Consider the following 17,906-nt stretch of genomic DNA (forward strand, 5'->3'; position numbering starts at 1 on the left):
ATAGACTCAGCGGCTCTTACTTGGGAAATGTGTTCTCTAACCTTTTGATTTCGAATTTGCCGTTCTTCGATGGTCTCAGTTGCTCTGGTTTGCGAAATGCGTTTTCTTTTATTACTTAATCTAGATTCTCTTTGTGATTCTGTTTCTTTATTTGTAAAATGTCTTTTTTTTTCTAATCTCAAACGTTTTGTTTCATCATCTTCTTTAGAAAGTTTTTCTTTACGTTTGTTTTTGGCTTTTTCTAGTCTTCTTTTTCTTTGTGTAGATGTTTCTTTTCCCATTTAGTTCCCACGAGTATCGGATAATTAAAAAGTCAACCCTCCCAGTGATCCGGGTAGAAGGGCAAGGGCTTAATATCAACAGGGTTCGCCCCGGTGCCCTGAGGTGGTTCGTTTGCGACAATATGTTTTTTGACACCCTATTGCCATTCAGTTCATCAGCACGGCCTCACCTTCACTTGGGTGCGTTATATTCCGCCGCTTATTTCAGGTTGAACCTTACTTGCGACTGACGGTTATTGCAGTCCGGGTTTGATTTTGGAGTTTTCCTTCTCCTAGACGGGTTGCAGACCAATGTTAACGACGCCCATCTCACCGGGATTTGATTTTGGAGCTTTCCTTCTCCTAGACGGGTCGTCAGGGCCACTGTGTTGCCATTAGGATCCTGGTCATTACTTAGCACCAAAATACTCGGGAAGACAAATCTAACAAACCCAAACTCGATGAGTTTCCGTCGATTCGTTTTGGAGTTCCTGTGGCCACTTTCTAACTCCATCATAAGGACCATGGTCATCATTTAGCACCAAAGTGCCCGGAAAGACTAATCCAACGAACCCAAACTCGATGCAATTCCGCCGTTTCGTTTAGGAATTCCTATGGCCACCTGCTTTCTGACTCCATAATCAGGACCCTGGACATCATCTAGATATAAAGTGCTCGAAAAGACAAATTCAACGAACCCAAACTCGATGAGTTTCCGCCGTTTCGTTTAGGAGTTCCTATGCCCTCCTTCCGATTCCATCATCAAGACCCTGGACATCATCTACCACCAAAGTGCACGAAAAGACAAATCTAACGAACCCAAAATCGATGCGATTCCGCCGTTTCGTTTAGGAGTTCCTATAGCCACCTTCTGACTCCATCATCAGGACCCTGGACATCATCTAGATATAAAGTGCTCGAAAAGACAAATTCAACGAACCCAAACTCGATGAGTTTCCGCCGTTTCGTTTAAGAGTTCCTATAGCCACCTTCTGACTCCATCATCAGGACCCTGGACATCATCTAGCAATAAAGTGCTCGAAAAGACAAATCCAACGAACCCAAACTCGATGAGTTTCCGCCGTTTCGTTTAGGAGTTCCTATGCCCTCCTCCCGATTCCATCATCAAGACCCTGGACATCATCTACCACTAAAGTGCACAAAAAGACAAATCTAACGAACCCAAACTCGATGCGATTCCGCCGTTTCGTTTAGGCGTTCCTATGGTCACCTCCTGACTCCATCATCAGACCAGCTCAATGGTACCATAACATTGCATTGTCATCGTACTTACATAAGTATACCAAATTTCAGCTCAATCGGTTGACGGGAACTGGTCTTAAATTCAGTTGCAAGATTTGTCCCACACATACTAACAAGTGAAGTCAATATAAAGCTTGTAAAAATATGCCTTTGTCCAGGAGACTAGGTGATAAAGAACAAAGTAAAATAAAATAATGCAATCAATACTCAAAGACAACACAAAAAATAAAAAGAGACAGGTAGGTTCTTAAAAAAATAAACATTTACGTTCAAAAAATAATGTTTATTATTGTAAGAAATGTTAACTCTTATCTAAGACATTAAAAATCTAATCATTCATGCTGATGCTTCTATAATGTCGTCTTTCATTTCAACATCATCAGAAACAGATTCTGTATCATCAGGCTCATCCAACAAAGCCTGCAACTGATGAATTGAAGTAACCAGTACATGAAATTGCTTCTTTCTTAATGCCAAACGACTCTCTAACTGCTGCTTTGTCGATTCTAAACTACCTAATTCTGTTTTTAGGGTACTCAGTTGCTCTAAAGTCTCTTTTCTATCAGGTTGTTCGCTTATAACCTTAGCTAGAACATCATATTCGATTCTGTTCTTACGGACAGTTTTTGCTTGAGCTAGATCAGCTTTACTCTTTTCTATGTTGCCTTTGGCCACTTCTATACCAGTTTCCAGAATCTGTGACAGTGCTTCATAGCTTGTAAGTTCAGCGGACATCATTTCTGAGGCTAATTGAGACTTTGTTACAGCAAATTCACATTGAGCTAGTTGGGCCAGCATGCGGTCATGTGTTGACTTACTGAAATAGTATAAAAATATATTAGTGATATTACCGTATTCTAATCACTTGATATAAATGTAAAATTATTTACCTTTCTTCAGGTTTTTCATCTGTGCTGTTACACCACTTTATTAAAGTTTTTAACAAAACGTTTAACCTTCTGTCGTCTCCTGTTCCATCTCCATCAATGAGGAGTCTTCTGCGGATAACATCTTCTGCAAAATAAACACTTTAATGTAGTAAAAGTTGTACAACTTATGTTCACCGACCGCAGGCAGAGTTGATGGCAAAGCTATTATTTCAGGTTATGTTTATGTTATTTATAAATAAAAGTTTGTATTACTTACCGTCAGCCATACTTAATTGTTTATTTCGAGTGGTATTTATTACTACACGGATTTAAGTAACACCAACAAAACAAACAGAGCCAGAAGCAAAATACGTTGCTGTTGTTTGATGACACACTTTTTTGACAGTGACAGAATACAAAACGAACTATCAGAATAATTTGAAAATAATGAAGACGAAACGAAACGCAGAGCTGCTGTGAAAAAACTACCACCATCTAGTGACAAAAAGAAAAGTTAAGAAAAAGCGCGGGAAACGTCGGTTTGTTCGGTCGTCCTTTTTTTGCTCTTTTTGAAACTTAATTATAAATAGTATATTGTATAGGATCAGTTGTAAAATAGTGTGTATATTAATTATCTGTATATATTTAATATAATTAGTGTAAAAATTCCTGTACATTGGTAAGTTTTTCACTTTTTTAAAGTTTCATGGATGAGTCCGATGATCCTGGCGGGACCAGCGTCCCCCAGGTATCTAATTTTGTTACCATATCACAATGTTCTGAAACCGAAGGATCTCAAAGAGACACTGATTGTTCGGATGCTGGTCAATCTAGCTCTTCTCGGAAACGTTCTATAAACCGTAAATATTGTAAACATTGCAACAAAAAGAGGAAACATAGGTCAAATTCATCGAATGAAAATAATAGCTGTTTATGTGACAGTGAAAGTAATCAGCCTAATATTTTTATTAATCCGCCTGATAACTTTGTAGTTCCAAACTCTCCCATGTCGGAACCCATTGCATTGAACTCCACTGAAAGCCCAGCCCCAAATCCTCGTGTATCGACTTTTGTAGGCAGATCTCGCTACGAAGCTTCTGATGCAGCCCCTTACTTAATTCATGTGCTTAAAGATCAAGACCCATCAAATGAGCGTCCATCTAACATTCACCCGATTTCATTCGGCCAATTTTTGAAAAAGAACAAGTTTAAAAATATAGTTAATGGCAGTTTGAAAAAGATTGGTAGAAACCGTATTGTAATTTCATTTTCAAATTTTGAGGATGCAAACAGTTTTGTTTCAAGTGCATTGTTAAAACAATATAAATACAAAGCATTTATTCCAGCAGCTAATGTGACCCGTATGGGAGTGGTTAGAGGAGTGCCAACTGATTGGACTGATGATGAGGTTAAAACTAGTATTTCAGTGCCCATAGGTTGTGGTGATATTTTAAAGGTCAGACGGTTTAAAAGGAAAGTAACAAGTAATGGTAAAACTGAATTTGTCCCTACTGAGACTGTTGTCCTGACCTTTGATGGCCAGGTCTTACCTAAGCGTGTGTTTCTTTGCTATAACTCATTACCAGTGAATTTGTATATATTTCCAACAATTCAATGTTTCAATTGTTGTAGATATGGTCATGTCAAAAGCCAGTGCCGATCTACTCCCAGGTGCTTTAGATGTGGTCAGGGACACTCAGGAGATAGATGTACTGTTGAAGAAAGTGTTTGTTGCCTTTGCTCCGGTCCTCACTGTGCTACAGATAGGAAATGTCCAGAATTTGATAGGCAAAAGGGAATTAAGGAAACTATGGCTAAAAATTGTCTGTCTTATGGTGAAGCCTTGAAGTTACATCCACCCATTACTAAGTCTTATGCAAGTGTCCTAATGTCTTCTCCTCCGCCATCTCCATCAATTGAATATAACTCTAACTTATCTAACAATAGCAACAGGTCATATAATAAAACAGTATACTTAAAACCCAAAGCTCCACCTAAACACGGAAAGGGCTATGATCGAGTAGCCCATAGTGAGTTAGTGAAAGATTATAATGCTCCTCAGCCTGAAAATGGATGTGCCTTAAATAACCATGACCCTAATTCCCTTTTTAACATACCTATTAAAGATTTAATCATTGCATTAATAACATCATTATCTAAGTCTAATTTAGTTTCTTTACCGTCCAACGTTGCCATACCTAACAATAGTATACAAGAAAGTAATTCTCAAAATGGATCAAAGCTCCCTAGTGTTGCAGTGGAACTGCCGCAGCATTAGTAGTAAGAAAAGTGAACTTTTTTATTTAATTAACAAGTTTAAACCATTTGCTGTGTCTCTTCAAGAGACATGGCTACAACCTCATGTACATTTTAGAGTACCTGGCTTCTCTTGTATAAGAGAAGACAGAAGTGATGGCTACGGCGGTGTAGCTATCCTTGTAAATAGATCTGTTTCCTTCACCCACATACCCATTCCCCAGCATAATAGTGATTTCTCAATTATAGCAGTTAGTATAAGTAATATTTCATTTGTTTCCCTTTATATTCCTCATCCATCCTCAGCAATATTTGATGAAGTGGAGAATTTATTGGTTAATATTCCTAAACCAGTTTTAATTATGGGAGACCTCAATGCCCAACACCAGTCCTGGGGCAGCTCTAAATCAAACTTCTATGGCTCTAGAACTTTAGATATATTGGATCATTTAAATTTATGTTTATTAAATACCGGCGAGCCGACGCGACGGACTTTACCTAACGAAGGTATTAGTATACCAGACTTATCTATTTGCACACCCAATTTAGCTTCTTCTTTAACCTGGACAACATTAAGCTCGTCATTCGGAAGTGATCACTTTCCTGTTGCAATTACATTTCCTAATGAAGTAGGTAAAACATCTGAAAGGCGCCCACCTCGTATGAAGTATAGGTTAGCTGATGCAAATTGGTATGCATTCCAACAGGAAGTTCAACGCCAGATCCCCTCGTTACCTAATGTCTTTAGTAGTAATCATTCAGAGTGCGCGGAAGCAATCTCTCAATTGCTAATTAAAACAGCTGATGAAATGTTTGCCACTAAAAACCATAATTCAAATAAAATCCCTTCTCCTCCCTGGTGGGACCAAGATTGTTTGACAGCTGTCAAAAATCGGAAAGAGGCAGAGAGGTACTATAGGTCTGAATCTACTGTTGAGAACTTTGAATATTTGATGGAAGTAATGAGTGCCACCCGGAAATTGCTCAAGAAAAAAAAGTGGGAAGGCTGGCAGTCCTTCTGTTCATCAATATCTCCGGATGTTTCCCCATCAGTAATTTGGTCCAATGTCCGTAGATACAGATCTATATTTAAAGAACCTCAACCTTATAACATGGATGATACTGTAATAGACCAATTTTTAGATAAACTAGCCCCTCCTTCTGTACCATTATGTGCCGCATTTACAAACCCATCCACGAACAATTCCCTCCATAGTAATTCTGGATCTTTGAATGAGCCCTTTACTCTCTGTGAATTAAAAGGAATTTTGTCCTATGTTAAAGATTCGTCACCAGGAGAGGATGGAATTCCTTACTCCTTTTTCTCGCACCTTAGTGATTCTAGTCTTTCCTATTATTTAACATTGATAAATTCTATAATGCTTAACGGTAATGTCCCAAATGCATGGAAATCACAAGAAATAATTCCGATTTTAAAGCCTGGTAAATTAAGCTCTGATGCTAATTCATATAGACCGATTGCACTTTCATTAGTAATTTTTAAATTGGCTGAGCACCTTGTTAAGAATCGCTTAGAATGGTTTGTAGAGAGCACAGGGTTATTATGTAATAATCAATATGGTTTTAGAAAGGGTAGAGGAACTATGGACAGTATTGGGATATTTACTACCGATATTCGCCTAGCATTTTCTTCTAATGAGTCACTTATAGCGGCCTTCCTAGATATCAAATCTGCATATGACAACGTCCTAATTAATTTACTTATTAATAAACTTCACCGACTCAGAATTCCATCTATATTTCAAAGTCAAAATTTCTTTATTTGTTTGGACTAATAAATAGTTCTTACAAATCGTCATTTTGCTCTTAAGGAGCCTCTACATGTCTCATAATCTTTTTACCCTACCAGCGCTTCGAGACCAACATTTGGCAAGTGCTGAGAAGAAGCGCCGCAACAAACTCAGTCACCACTGTCTGCCGGTTAATATAAATAAATAGAAATAGTAGTAGTAGGTACATTCGATTCAGGAGCAGTTCACTGAATTTACCATGCATTCTTGTATGGTGTATCTTATAAGAATGGGTATACAAGATTGCGTGGTATATTAAACAAGGTAGTGACGTGCTAATATCTAGACTTACATATTAAGATACTAGTAGAAATGACTCGCATACATAAATTTGAATAACTTGGATTGACCAGTCCCCGAAAGCAGCGCCTGTTCACAGACATGACGAGTGAACCAGCCATCGCTTCACTCGACCATATTAGAGGGAATGTAACGACCCGCCTCACTACGCCACCACCCCAGAGACATTTTAGTGAGAATGACAATTCCAAGTTATCTCTTTAAAAAAAAACTAATAATAAAGCTAAGTAACAGTCCAGATTGAGAAGCATGACACTATAACATTTGAGAAATTATTATTAGTTTATACATTACTTTTCATTTTAATTCTTTTTAGTGCGAGCATGAGAGGACCATAATCCTACTCCCAGGATGACTTATCATTAAGAAAATCTCGAGTTGTATAATAGGCTTTTTTAAGCATGTGATCTTTAACTATATCTTTAAATTTATTATACGGTAGCTCTTTATATTTATCAGGGACTTTGTTATAAAAATGGATACCTTGTCCCATAAAAGTAGCAAACACTTTATTAAGTCTAAAAGCGGGTATAGCCAATTTATTTTTATTTCTAGTGTTAATTTGGTGAATATCACTTTTCTTTTTGAATTCAGTAATATTTTTTTGAATAAATAGAATACAGTTTAAGATGTATTGTGAAGCGGCCGTGAGAATGCCAATTTCTTTAAACAATTCTCTAAGGGATGCTCTTGCTTTCATTTTATACAAGTATCTTATCGCACGTTTTTGCAAAATAAATATTGTTTCAAAATCTGCAGCTTTGCCCCATAGCATGATTCCATATGACATAAGGCTATGAAAGTAGCTAAAGTAGACTAAGCGAGCTGTTGAAACATCGGTTAATGACCGTATCCTTTTTATTGCAAAAGCCGCTGAGCTGAGCTTTCCCGCCAGAGTTTCTATATGGGGGCCCCACTGGAGTTTTGAATCCAGGGTAATTCCCAGAAATACAGTAGAGTCTACCAGATCGATTGCATTATTATTAAGTTCTATTTGTGTACTAACTGTTTTTACGTTAGGCAAAGAGAATTTTATACATTTTGTTTTCTTTGCATTGAGTTGTAAATTATTTGTAGTGAACCAACTTAAAACTCTTGTTAGTGCATTATTTACATCGTCAAAGTTATTTTTACTTCTATCGATATTAAAAATCAAAGATGTGTCATCAGCAAATAACACGATTTCGCAAGAGTCCTTAACAAAATATGGTAGATCATTAATGTATATAAGAAACAAGAATGGACCCAGAATGGACCCCTGCGGAACTCCCATTTTCACAGGTGACCCAGAAGACAAAACACCATTTATGTCAACTTTTTGAACTCTAAAGTTTAAATAGGATTGTATTAAATCCAAAGCCGAGTCCTTTACCCCATAATAGTGCAGTTTGCGAATTAGCGTTTGATGTTCTACGCAGTCAAAAGCTTTTGAGAGATCACAGAAGACCCCTAGTGCATTTTGAGAATTCTCCCAAGCCTCGAAGATATGTTTAAGTAGTGCAACCCCTGCATCGGTGGTGGAACGACCCTTGGTGAAACCATATTGTTCACTATGAAATAGTTTATTAGAGCCAAAGTGAATCATAAGTTGCTCCTGTATGATTTTTTCAAAAATCTTGCTCAGAGCGGGCAAGATAGAAATGGGTCTATAATTGCCAGGGTCGGTTTTGCTACCAGACTTAAATAATGGCATTAGTCTACTATGTTTCATGAGGTCGGGGAAGATTCCCTTCTCTATGCAATTATTGAATATTATCGCTAACTGTGGGGAAATTATATCAATAATGTGTTTGACTATCTTGACAGAGATGCCCCAGATATCAGTTGTACTCTTTACGTTTAAAAGATTAAAAGTTTTAGTGATATCTAATGGAGTAATATGTTTAAAAGAGAAGTGCGAGTCACAGGGTGTCACGTGGGTTTTCAATATTTCTTCGGCCTCGGAGGGAGATGACTTTAAGTTGGCAGTTGTTGCTGAAGCTATATTCCCAAAAAAATTGTCAAAAGCTTCCGCTACATCTTTATCTGCAGATATCAAATTATCGTGAACTTTGAGAGAAAAGTCATTATCTCTTGGTTTTAGTTTACCAGTCTCTCGGTTGATAACATTCCAAGTTTCTTTTATTTTATTACTGGCGTTCCCTATCTTGTCCCGAATATAAAAAGACTTAGCCATGAAGCAAACTTTCTTAAAAATTTTTGAATACTTTTTTACATGCTCAAGAAAAGATATACTATTATTATACTTTTTCATGCCATAAAGTTCATATAACGTATTTCGACTTTTGTATATTCCCTTAGTAGCCCAGTCACTAAACTTTGATTTGGTATTTGGTTTTAATGGCTTTACCGTAAAAACTTTGTCATGTTCGGTTTTAATACATTCGAAAAGGTTATTGTAAAGAGCATCTGGGTCTCCCTGCACATACGGGACTAAATGCAATTTATTTTCAAGATTATTTTTAAAACGTTCTAGACGACTAATGGTTACAGGTCTACATACGGCATTTTTTTTACTTTTATTATTCAAATTATTACAAATAAAATAAATATTAGTTAATTTTGTTATTAATATACTCTCAGAGCGATATATCAGTGTATTTCATGATGACCGCTTCTACAAAAGGTTTGTTTGGAAGGGATTGCCACAAGGATCCGTCTTAAGTCCCTTGTTGTTCAACTTGTATACATATGATTTAGATTTAGCACTCAATAATCAAGTCAATATACTGCAGTATGCTGATGACTTGCTTTTGTATATCTCGGGTGCCTCTGTCCAGAACATAACTAATTCTTTGACAAATAGTTTGCTTGTTCTCAAAAACTGGTTAGATGAAAATGGCCTAAGTATTTCGGTTCCCAAAAGTTCTGTAATTTTATTTACTAGAATGAGAGTGCCTCCATCTGTATCCGTTCTCTATGATGGTAGCGCCATTCCAGTTAAAAATGATACAAAATTTTTGGGTGTCACGCTAGATGCAAAACTAACTGCCGTCCCTCACTGTTACAATATAGCTGCTAAATGTGAAAAGTTACTTAATATTCTAAGGTGCGTTTCTGGAGTCTGGTGGGGTGCCCATCCAGCCTCATTAAGACTGTTGTACAATGCAATCATAAGAAGCGTATTGGACTATGGTAGTTTTTTCTTAGAACCATGTAATATAGTTGGCTTAAATAAATTGGATGCAATCCAATCTAAAGCACTTCGGATTGTGGCTGGTGCTATGAAATCGAGTCCGATCAATGCCCTTCAAGCCGAATGTGTTGAGCCACCCTTGAGATTGCGCCGCCAATATTTATGCGACAAATACCTATTTCGCGTTCTTCAACAATTAAATCATCCAATTTACAGTAAGCTTAACAGATTGTCTGATTTAGTTGATACTTCCCCTTATTGGTCTCGCAAATCCCCACCTTGCTTAGTTATAAGTTACCGCAAATTTGTATCTATTCAAGCTCCAGTACACAGATCCTGCTTCCTTCCGCTTTTTACTGTCAATTTTGAGTCCCTGATCCTTAGTCCGATAGTTCATCTTAATTTAGATGTAAACAAAGATGACCGAAATGCTGATGTTAAATTTCGACAGATATTAAGTGAAAACTGGCATGGTTGGCATCATCTTTACTGTGATGCATCTAAACACTCACCAACGGGTCACGTTGGAGTTGGCGTATTCCATCAACAATATCGAATTTTTCAACAAGTGAAACTTCCTCCTGAGTCGTCTGTTTTTACAGGGGAATGTTATGGAATATTTAAATCCTTAGAGTACGTTCTTCTCATGAGATTAGACAAGACTGTTATCTTTTCCGATTCCAAAAGTGCTTTGCAGGCATTATTAAAATTTCCGTTTAAGAGTAATACCAGTTATCCCGTTATCATGGAATGCAGACAATTATTGTATAAATGCCATTTAAACAGTTATTCAATACATTTTGCTTGGATACCTAGTCATAGTAACATTACAGGGAACGATAAAGCCGATAAGCTAGCCAATGAAGCGATTGAATGTGGAGATATTTATCCATATACAAATTATTGTCATGATTTAACAGCAGCCCTTCCCAAAACTTATCTCAGATCTGCCTGGGAGGAGAATTGGGAAGTGACTACTCAATCTAAGGGGAAGCATTATAAACTTATTCAACCATCTATTCCTTTTAAGCCATGGTTTGCTAAAATGAACCTTTCAAAAAGAGTTACTACCACTTTGACGAGAATGAGACTTGGTCACTTGTGCACTCCAGCACATTTGGCCAAAATTCATGTTATAGACAGTGATATGTGTTCCTGTGGATCTGATGTGGGAGATATGAACCACATATTTTTTAATTGTAGCCTTTATGACCGTTCCTCTTTTATTAGCTCGCTTTTATCCATCCATGTTCCTTTCCCTACCTCTATCACTTGCCTCTTAAACTCTAATGATAGTAATATCTATAATATTTTAGCTGCATTTATTACTCATAATAACATCAAGCTGTAAATAGTGTATGATAGTATTTTTATGTAAATATTTTATATTTTTATCCTTATTATCCTTAACCACTGTAAACACTGATCCCATCCTATCACACAATATCTTTGTTCCGTTTCCTTCCGTAACTATAATTCGTTTCCCTACCTTTTAACCTAATCCCACCCTGTCTAAACGCAAAACGCAATGTCCGAAAAACCAAACGCAAAAGTCAAGAACAATCTTTGTCAAGAACCACATCAAGAACCCCGTCGTGGCTAAACGCAATCCGCGAGAGCCATAAAGAAGAAAAAAAAAAAAAAAAGAAAAGTTAAGAATGGTTTAGTTCGGTTAGGTATGATGGCGCTAAAATCAAATCCAGTTAGAAGTTATAAATATTCACATCATCTTTGTCTGTCAATGTCCTAGCCTAGGAGCCAACGACTTCTTTTATGAGTTTACATAAAGATTAAACTTTATTTTATAGCAAACAACAAAAATCATCATCTTTACAAGAAGCTATTTTAACGCCATCTATCGTAATGTAGGAGCTAAAAGAAAGACTGAAACAGGAAACTGCTGAATAGTGCTGAAATGTTTCAGTCAGAAACTGTCAAATTTGTCAATAATGCCACTGGCTCTACTTTGCTCATTGTCGTGAAAATTATGGCAATTTTTTGTGTTTTCCAGCTGTTCCATGAGAAAATAACATACTTTACAGAGTTTTCGTCCACTTGAAAATTGCTATAATAAGCAATCAACAAACGATGGAAGACGTAACTTTCAGTGACAAAATTGAGGCTTATTTTTCGGAGTTGGGGCGATGGCTAGTATTTTGTTATTTAGTGTTTTCTGAAGAAGTTTCTCGTATCTGAAGCTAAAGGTTTTGTTTTTCTTTCAGGAAAGTGTGGCGCAGTATAATTTTAGGCCAAGCTTTATCAATTCTATTGAGCGGCAAATGCATATTGACGACGCTCCTTCAGAGCGCGACTTGGCAGTTTCCAACAACCGGGCAGCTCGTGCTGCCGTATGTTACACTGTTTATATTATTTACCCCGACCTTGTTGTGTAATGGATTAAAAAAAATATCCAAGTAAGTGCAGTACCTAACTCCTGCTATCATAATAACTGTATTCTTACATAGTTAACAGATTATCACATTATTGTTTAAAATTTACTTGTAGAAGATGGTGGATTATTCTCATCGCTTGCGCACTGGACGTGGAAGCTAGCTGGCTGTTGGTAATGTCACAGCGCTACACGTCAGTCCTGAGCTGACAGCTGCTTGCGTGCAGCGGTGTGGGCGCTGCATTGGTGGGAGGAGCGTGGCGAGGCCAGAGGCTGGGGGTGGCGCACGTCGCCGGCGCCACGTTGGGGTTAATGGCCGTGGTTTGTGTGGTCTGGGCTGACGTGGAAGGCGCCCCTACTGATGGTAATGATAAAAATATATCGTCCAATATTTGAGCTTAGATATCTAATAAGTTAATAAATAACAAGATAACAGTTTGATTGTTGAATAAAAATTATTGATTTGTTTATTTGATAATAACAAAACAAGAATATACAAAACAAATGATTTATTTATTTATTTAAGTAGGCTCTCACAGCTTTTACATATCCCAACCCTACCACTGCTTTAGGACAGTAATGAGCCAGTGCTGAAAAGATATTCAATGGCTTCTACTTAAGTTTTCTGTATTAATTCTACATGCTAACCATTTCTTACTGTTTCAGGCAAAAATCAGCTGGTCGGTGACATGCTATGCCTAGGGGGCTCCCTTCTTTATGCCATGGTGACTGTCCTCCAAGATATGATGCTCAAAACGCAGTCTTGCTCAGACTACTTGGCCTTATTAGGCCTCATTGGCAGTATTGTGTCGTGCACTCAAACATTCTTCGTAGAGTTCCACGAGCTAATGCTCTTCAACTGGTACGATCTTGACACCATCGTACAGCTGGGAAGCTACTGCACCACGCAGACAATATTCCAGATACTGCAATGCTTTATGCTCAGAGATGCGGGCTCAATTATTTTGCATTTATCGTTTTTATCAGCAGATTATTACACACTTATTGCTGGAATGTATATTTTTCAATTCAAGGTGAGTACATTTAACACTTGATAGTAAATATTTTGTATCATAACCTGATGATGCATTAATTAGAAGTACATATTACATAAATATAATTCATGTTCATCACTATCATGTGAGTAACTCTGGTTCATTCAAAATCTTGAAAAGTTTTCTATCTTGATCAAACATAATATCTCTTTACTAGCAGTGCCCGCGACTTCGTACGCGTGAAAATAATTTTTGCTCTGCACCTATTACTCGTAGCGTGATGGTATATAGCCTATAGCCTTCCTCGATAAATGGGCTATCAAACACTGAAAATTTTTTTGAAATCGGACCGGTAGTTCCTGAGATTAGCGCGTTCAAGTAAACAAACAAACAAACAAACTCTTCAGCTTTATAATATTAGTATACAGGGTGTTAGGTAAATGGGTATATGAGCCGACACTAGCCCATGTTAACTTGGCCATATAAATGGTATGGTGAAGTCAGAAATTTGATATCATTTTATTTTTTAAATTTTCATACAAAATAAATTTTATAAAATCCGATTTGTATGAAAATTAAAATAATTAAAATGGAGATATCAATTTTCTGACTTCACCATACCATTTATATGCCCATGTTAACATGGGCTAGTGTCGTCTCATATACCCATTTACCTAACACCCTGTAGATGATGGATATCCTTGTGGACAAAGCTACATTATTCTAGTAATACAACAATGTCACAAAATCTTATTTTCCAGTTCCACGCGCTATACTTCCTGTCTTACTTCCTTGCAATGGTGGGCGTGTTCCTATTCAGCTCGCGCGTCACCAGTCCGCCGCCGCCGCCGCCCGCGCTGCCTCAGCTCGTCAACGACTCCGTGCAGTCGCAGGACAACGTCTCTATGTGAGTGGCAATAGAGGCTAGTTTAGTACTACCCGTTCGCGTTAAGTTTGCCGGTCCGTGGAATGCGTGTCCCCTCCTCCAAACGCGATTAAACGCAATTTGTTAGTGATTAAACGCAATTAAGTGTTTTATTTTACGCATATACACAGTTTTTATCAATATTAATAAATAAAAGATATTTTCAATATAGTTTGCTAAAGTTATAGACGCATTCCTTCGAGTGACGTCATATCGCCAGCGGCAAACTTATCGCGTACGGATAGTAGTTCGTTCTCCTGCGTCCAAATCCTCAGCGAAGTTGTACAGGACAATGATGGAAAAAAACATAGCAACTGAATTGAGAATCTCCTACTTTTGTTGTAGTGGGTTAAAAATGATAATATAGAAATAGAAGACTTCTCGCGGGGATATCTCCTCCTCCAGTCTCCTCCAGAAAAATATCCCCATGGTAGAGCTGGAATAGTAGGTAGGTAAAGTCCGGTCGCCGAGCACGTAGAATTTCGTCCAATGACCCCATCCTTATCACTCGCGCGTAATTATATTGCTGTCGCGACTGTGCGATGGGCGGCCGCAGTGAGTGTGCGAGCGACCGGACTTGCTTTTGCGGTCATATCCCAAGTCTCCGTGTAATCGCAAGGCAAAGCTTACATTACAATGTTGCCTCCCATTCACATTCTAGGGTGCAATGTACATTTTCAATTGATCACTAAACTCACAACACTCTTCCAGGGAATACACCGTACCAACCCTAGATTGCATTCCCATAGAGGGCCTGGAGCCGCCCATCAGCAGAGACACGACCTTCACCTCGTTCCTGGGAGGGCCTCACACCACCATGGCCAATGGCAGCGTGACTTTCGCCCAGACCAACGGCACCAAGGAACCGTCTTAGTGCTGTAAGATTAAATTTAGTATTTTATGGAGAATAGAGCTAAATCTATGACATTGACTTGATACTTGGCCTGAGAAGTATTTTTCTTGGTCCAAAAAAAAATTGGCTTGTCGACAATGCGCAATTCCAGTTGAAATATTAGCTACCCAAAGCATGTGTATATGAGGAATTGAGAGTTTCCTCTGCTAAAAAAACCTTAAAGACTCCACTATATGAGTGGTATTTCCAGAATGGATATACTTTTTTCATTTTGTCATTACCTATCAGTAAAATTGAATTTCATTGATACACTTATTTTGCAAAATAAGGACTCAGAACTAAAAAAAGATTTATCCCCCTATCCTTCCTTAGTCGATCTTCAGATGTTCTTGGAAGATTTAACACAAGCCATTGAAGCCATATTGTTGCCTAAAAACAAGATAATGTACAAATTGGTGTTATTTGATAGGAAGGATTAGACTTGTAGATAAACTTAGCTTGCACTGTCAGCTGTAAAACATGGGTTAGATAATTTTAGCGGCCATGGCTCATGCTAGTTAGGAGCTCAGATTCATTGCAACACATACAAAGAATAAAGAACTAAAGATTTTTAAAATACAATAACATAACGCACAATAGTTACTAAAATAGTGAGACGAATAATTTATAGCAAAAAAGTCTTTTACGCGTGAATTGATTCAATTTGCACCCATATTTTAATCAGAGATGAAGAAGGAAACAGAATTCAATGGGCTACAGAATTTTTTCGTCTATAAGATTTGCCCGCGAGTGGCGGTTTGGTATTCCTAAAAAGTAAGCAAAAGTTAACCCTATAGGCCTACCGTTTTAACGGCTATATCACGTACGTTTTATAACAAATTCATCAATCATAATCGTATAAGAAACTAGTCATTAGTGTAAGGTATGTAAGAGCTATATTAGCGCACAGTTATATCCAGATCACTTTTAAGCAAATATAGTTTTTCCTATGAATCTATTTAGCAATAATCGACCACTAATCTCGATATTGAACGAATACTGCCACATACTCGAATTTTTACTCAAATTTTTTAATGAAAAATATTAACATTTAGAAACGTTTGTATGAAATTTTAAAAGTAGTTTCTACGAGTGATAATGTATTGGAATTGTATAACATTGAATAGAAAAATATTTAGGGTACGTACGGAGATTTAGGTATCAAGGTAATATAGAAAAAATTGAAGTAGAAACCGCTGCGTAAACATTAACTTGTGGTGACCAATTTGTTTCGAGTAAAGATAGATTTAAAAGTTTTTCATACTTATTAACATTTTACAGTATTTATCCAGTATTATTAGCAGAAACTGTAAGGTATATTATCAAAAGACATAAACCTAGATCTCTAAAATAGTTTCAGCGGTTTTTACAATCTTATTAAGTCTATTAGGTAAGATAAACTGTGATTTTAGTTTCCAAATTGAATATTTTAATTATTGTTATTTCCTTTTCTCAGATTTTAGTGATATTGCAGAGTTATTATGTAATTTTAAACCACTTTATTGTCCGCAAACGTAACCAAAAATATAGATTTAACTTGCAAAGGCAAGATATTATATGCCTTAAAAATGTAAATTGTTTTATATTATTGTAGTGGTCCGAATACTGTCCAGTTATTTACAGTTACACAATGAAAATGTTTATTAGATTATTATAAATTAGGCATACATAAAATATTTGGGTTACTACTACTACCGTGTTCGGTGTATACTAGGAACACGGAGACTGACACCACGTGCTAACCGATCATAATCTTTACGTGCGAGGCGTGTGCGCATAAGTACTATATCCAAACGTCCTTCATTTAAAGTTTTCCTATGAATGAGAACAATATATTCAGTATCAGTATAGTATAGGACCACTATATCTTTATATTCTCTAAAGTTTAACGTTCTAGCTTGAAATATTTATTTATCAAAGCTGTTTCTGCCGTGTTATATTGACGCTCAATTATTAGAGGTAAGATATTATGCGTAATTTTTCTAGTCCAATTAGTCCATTAGGTAATTTATTAATCTCACTCTCCGATGTTATTTTGTTTGAATAAATATTATCTGTTTCGTGTGGAATGGGAATGGTTGTGTTAATTAAACCTTAAATCGATAAAAATAAAGTATATTATTGTAAGCTATTAATAAATTGTTGTTATCTTTTATAGAAAAATATGAATCTCAACACAATGTTGGGCTAAGAGTTGAACCCCATTGAAACTTTTGTTACTTATATCAATTTGTTGTTTTTAAACTACAAAAATAATACGCATGTTTGATTTACGAGCAAACTAAACAAGTGTCTTTGGAAATATTCTATTATGGATTTGAATTTGTAAAATATACAAAATTTTCATGAAAACTGTTTTTAATTCATTGCTACATCCTCTACCCAAAAATTTCGTAGAGCTTTTGTTATCTGCTGTTACTTCTATCAATAGGAAATTATACAGGGTGGAAACGATAAGTGATCTCACTCGATTATATCTTAACTATACAAGATATCCAAAAACTGGTTACTGATCCTGAAAGTGCTTCACGAGCTCTTTCAAACGGTATCAGTAATAGGTTACAGAATTAACTGGATATATCCGAAAATTCAACGTTTTCAGCCATCATAGTAAATGTATGCCAGCCGCACAATATTAGAAGTGTTAATTTTTTTTATTAAATAATAAACTCTTAAAGAGAACTTGTTGTGCATCTTTATTTAAAATTATTCATGGAAAACATTGATTTTAGGCTTAACCTGCTATAATATTATCAAAACACGAGTGCCATGACTATGGCAGTACTAAATGTATGGAAACTGGAAACATT

The 17,906-nt window shown here is 36.7% G+C and overlaps 2 protein-coding genes across 2 annotated transcripts; one reads left to right on the forward strand and one right to left on the reverse strand.

The window, feature by feature from the left end:
- Positions 1 to 1,785: 1,785 nt before the first annotated feature.
- Positions 1,786 to 2,800, reverse strand: LOC135075896 (THO complex subunit 7 homolog). The gene is made up of 3 exons (XM_063970354.1): positions 2,670 to 2,800; positions 2,414 to 2,537; positions 1,786 to 2,340 (listed from the first exon to the last, which is right to left on the reverse strand). The coding sequence occupies exons 1-3, from the start codon at positions 2,677 to 2,679 to the stop codon at positions 1,860 to 1,862; spliced, it is 615 nt and encodes a 204-aa protein (XP_063826424.1). The 5' UTR covers positions 2,680 to 2,800; the 3' UTR covers positions 1,786 to 1,859.
- Positions 2,801 to 11,818: 9,018 nt separating this feature from the next.
- On the forward strand, positions 11,819 to 17,452 carry LOC135075897 (solute carrier family 35 member F1-like). Its single transcript, XM_063970355.1, has 6 exons — positions 11,819 to 12,042; positions 12,118 to 12,309; positions 12,401 to 12,648; positions 12,951 to 13,318; positions 14,041 to 14,186; positions 14,916 to 17,452. Exons 3-6 carry the CDS (start codon positions 12,597 to 12,599, stop codon positions 15,076 to 15,078), a joined length of 729 nt encoding a protein of 242 aa, XP_063826425.1. The 5' UTR covers positions 11,819 to 12,042; positions 12,118 to 12,309; positions 12,401 to 12,596; the 3' UTR covers positions 15,079 to 17,452.
- Positions 17,453 to 17,906: the final 454 nt, after the last annotated feature.

This window comes from Ostrinia nubilalis, chromosome 11 (assembly GCF_963855985.1).
Source record: "Ostrinia nubilalis chromosome 11, ilOstNubi1.1, whole genome shotgun sequence".
NCBI lineage: Eukaryota > Metazoa > Arthropoda > Insecta > Lepidoptera > Crambidae > Ostrinia > Ostrinia nubilalis.

What these genes read in the sequence shown, in the direction of transcription:
- LOC135075896 (XM_063970354.1), bottom strand. An exon ending in GATGAAAAACCTGAAGAAAG is followed by an intron (nt 2,341 to 2,413) that starts GTAAATAATTTT and finishes ATACTATTTCAG; the next exon opens with TAAGTCAACACATGACCGCA.
- LOC135075897 (XM_063970355.1), top strand. Translation starts at nt 12,597, where the DNA reads ATGGCCGTGGTTTGTGTGGTCTGGGCTGACGTGGAAGGCGCCCCTACT. An exon ending in GGAAGGCGCCCCTACTGATG is followed by an intron (nt 12,649 to 12,950) that starts GTAATGATAAAA and finishes TTACTGTTTCAG; the next exon opens with GCAAAAATCAGCTGGTCGGT. An exon ending in TCGCAGGACAACGTCTCTAT is followed by an intron (nt 14,187 to 14,915) that starts GTGAGTGGCAAT and finishes ACACTCTTCCAG; the next exon opens with GGAATACACCGTACCAACCC.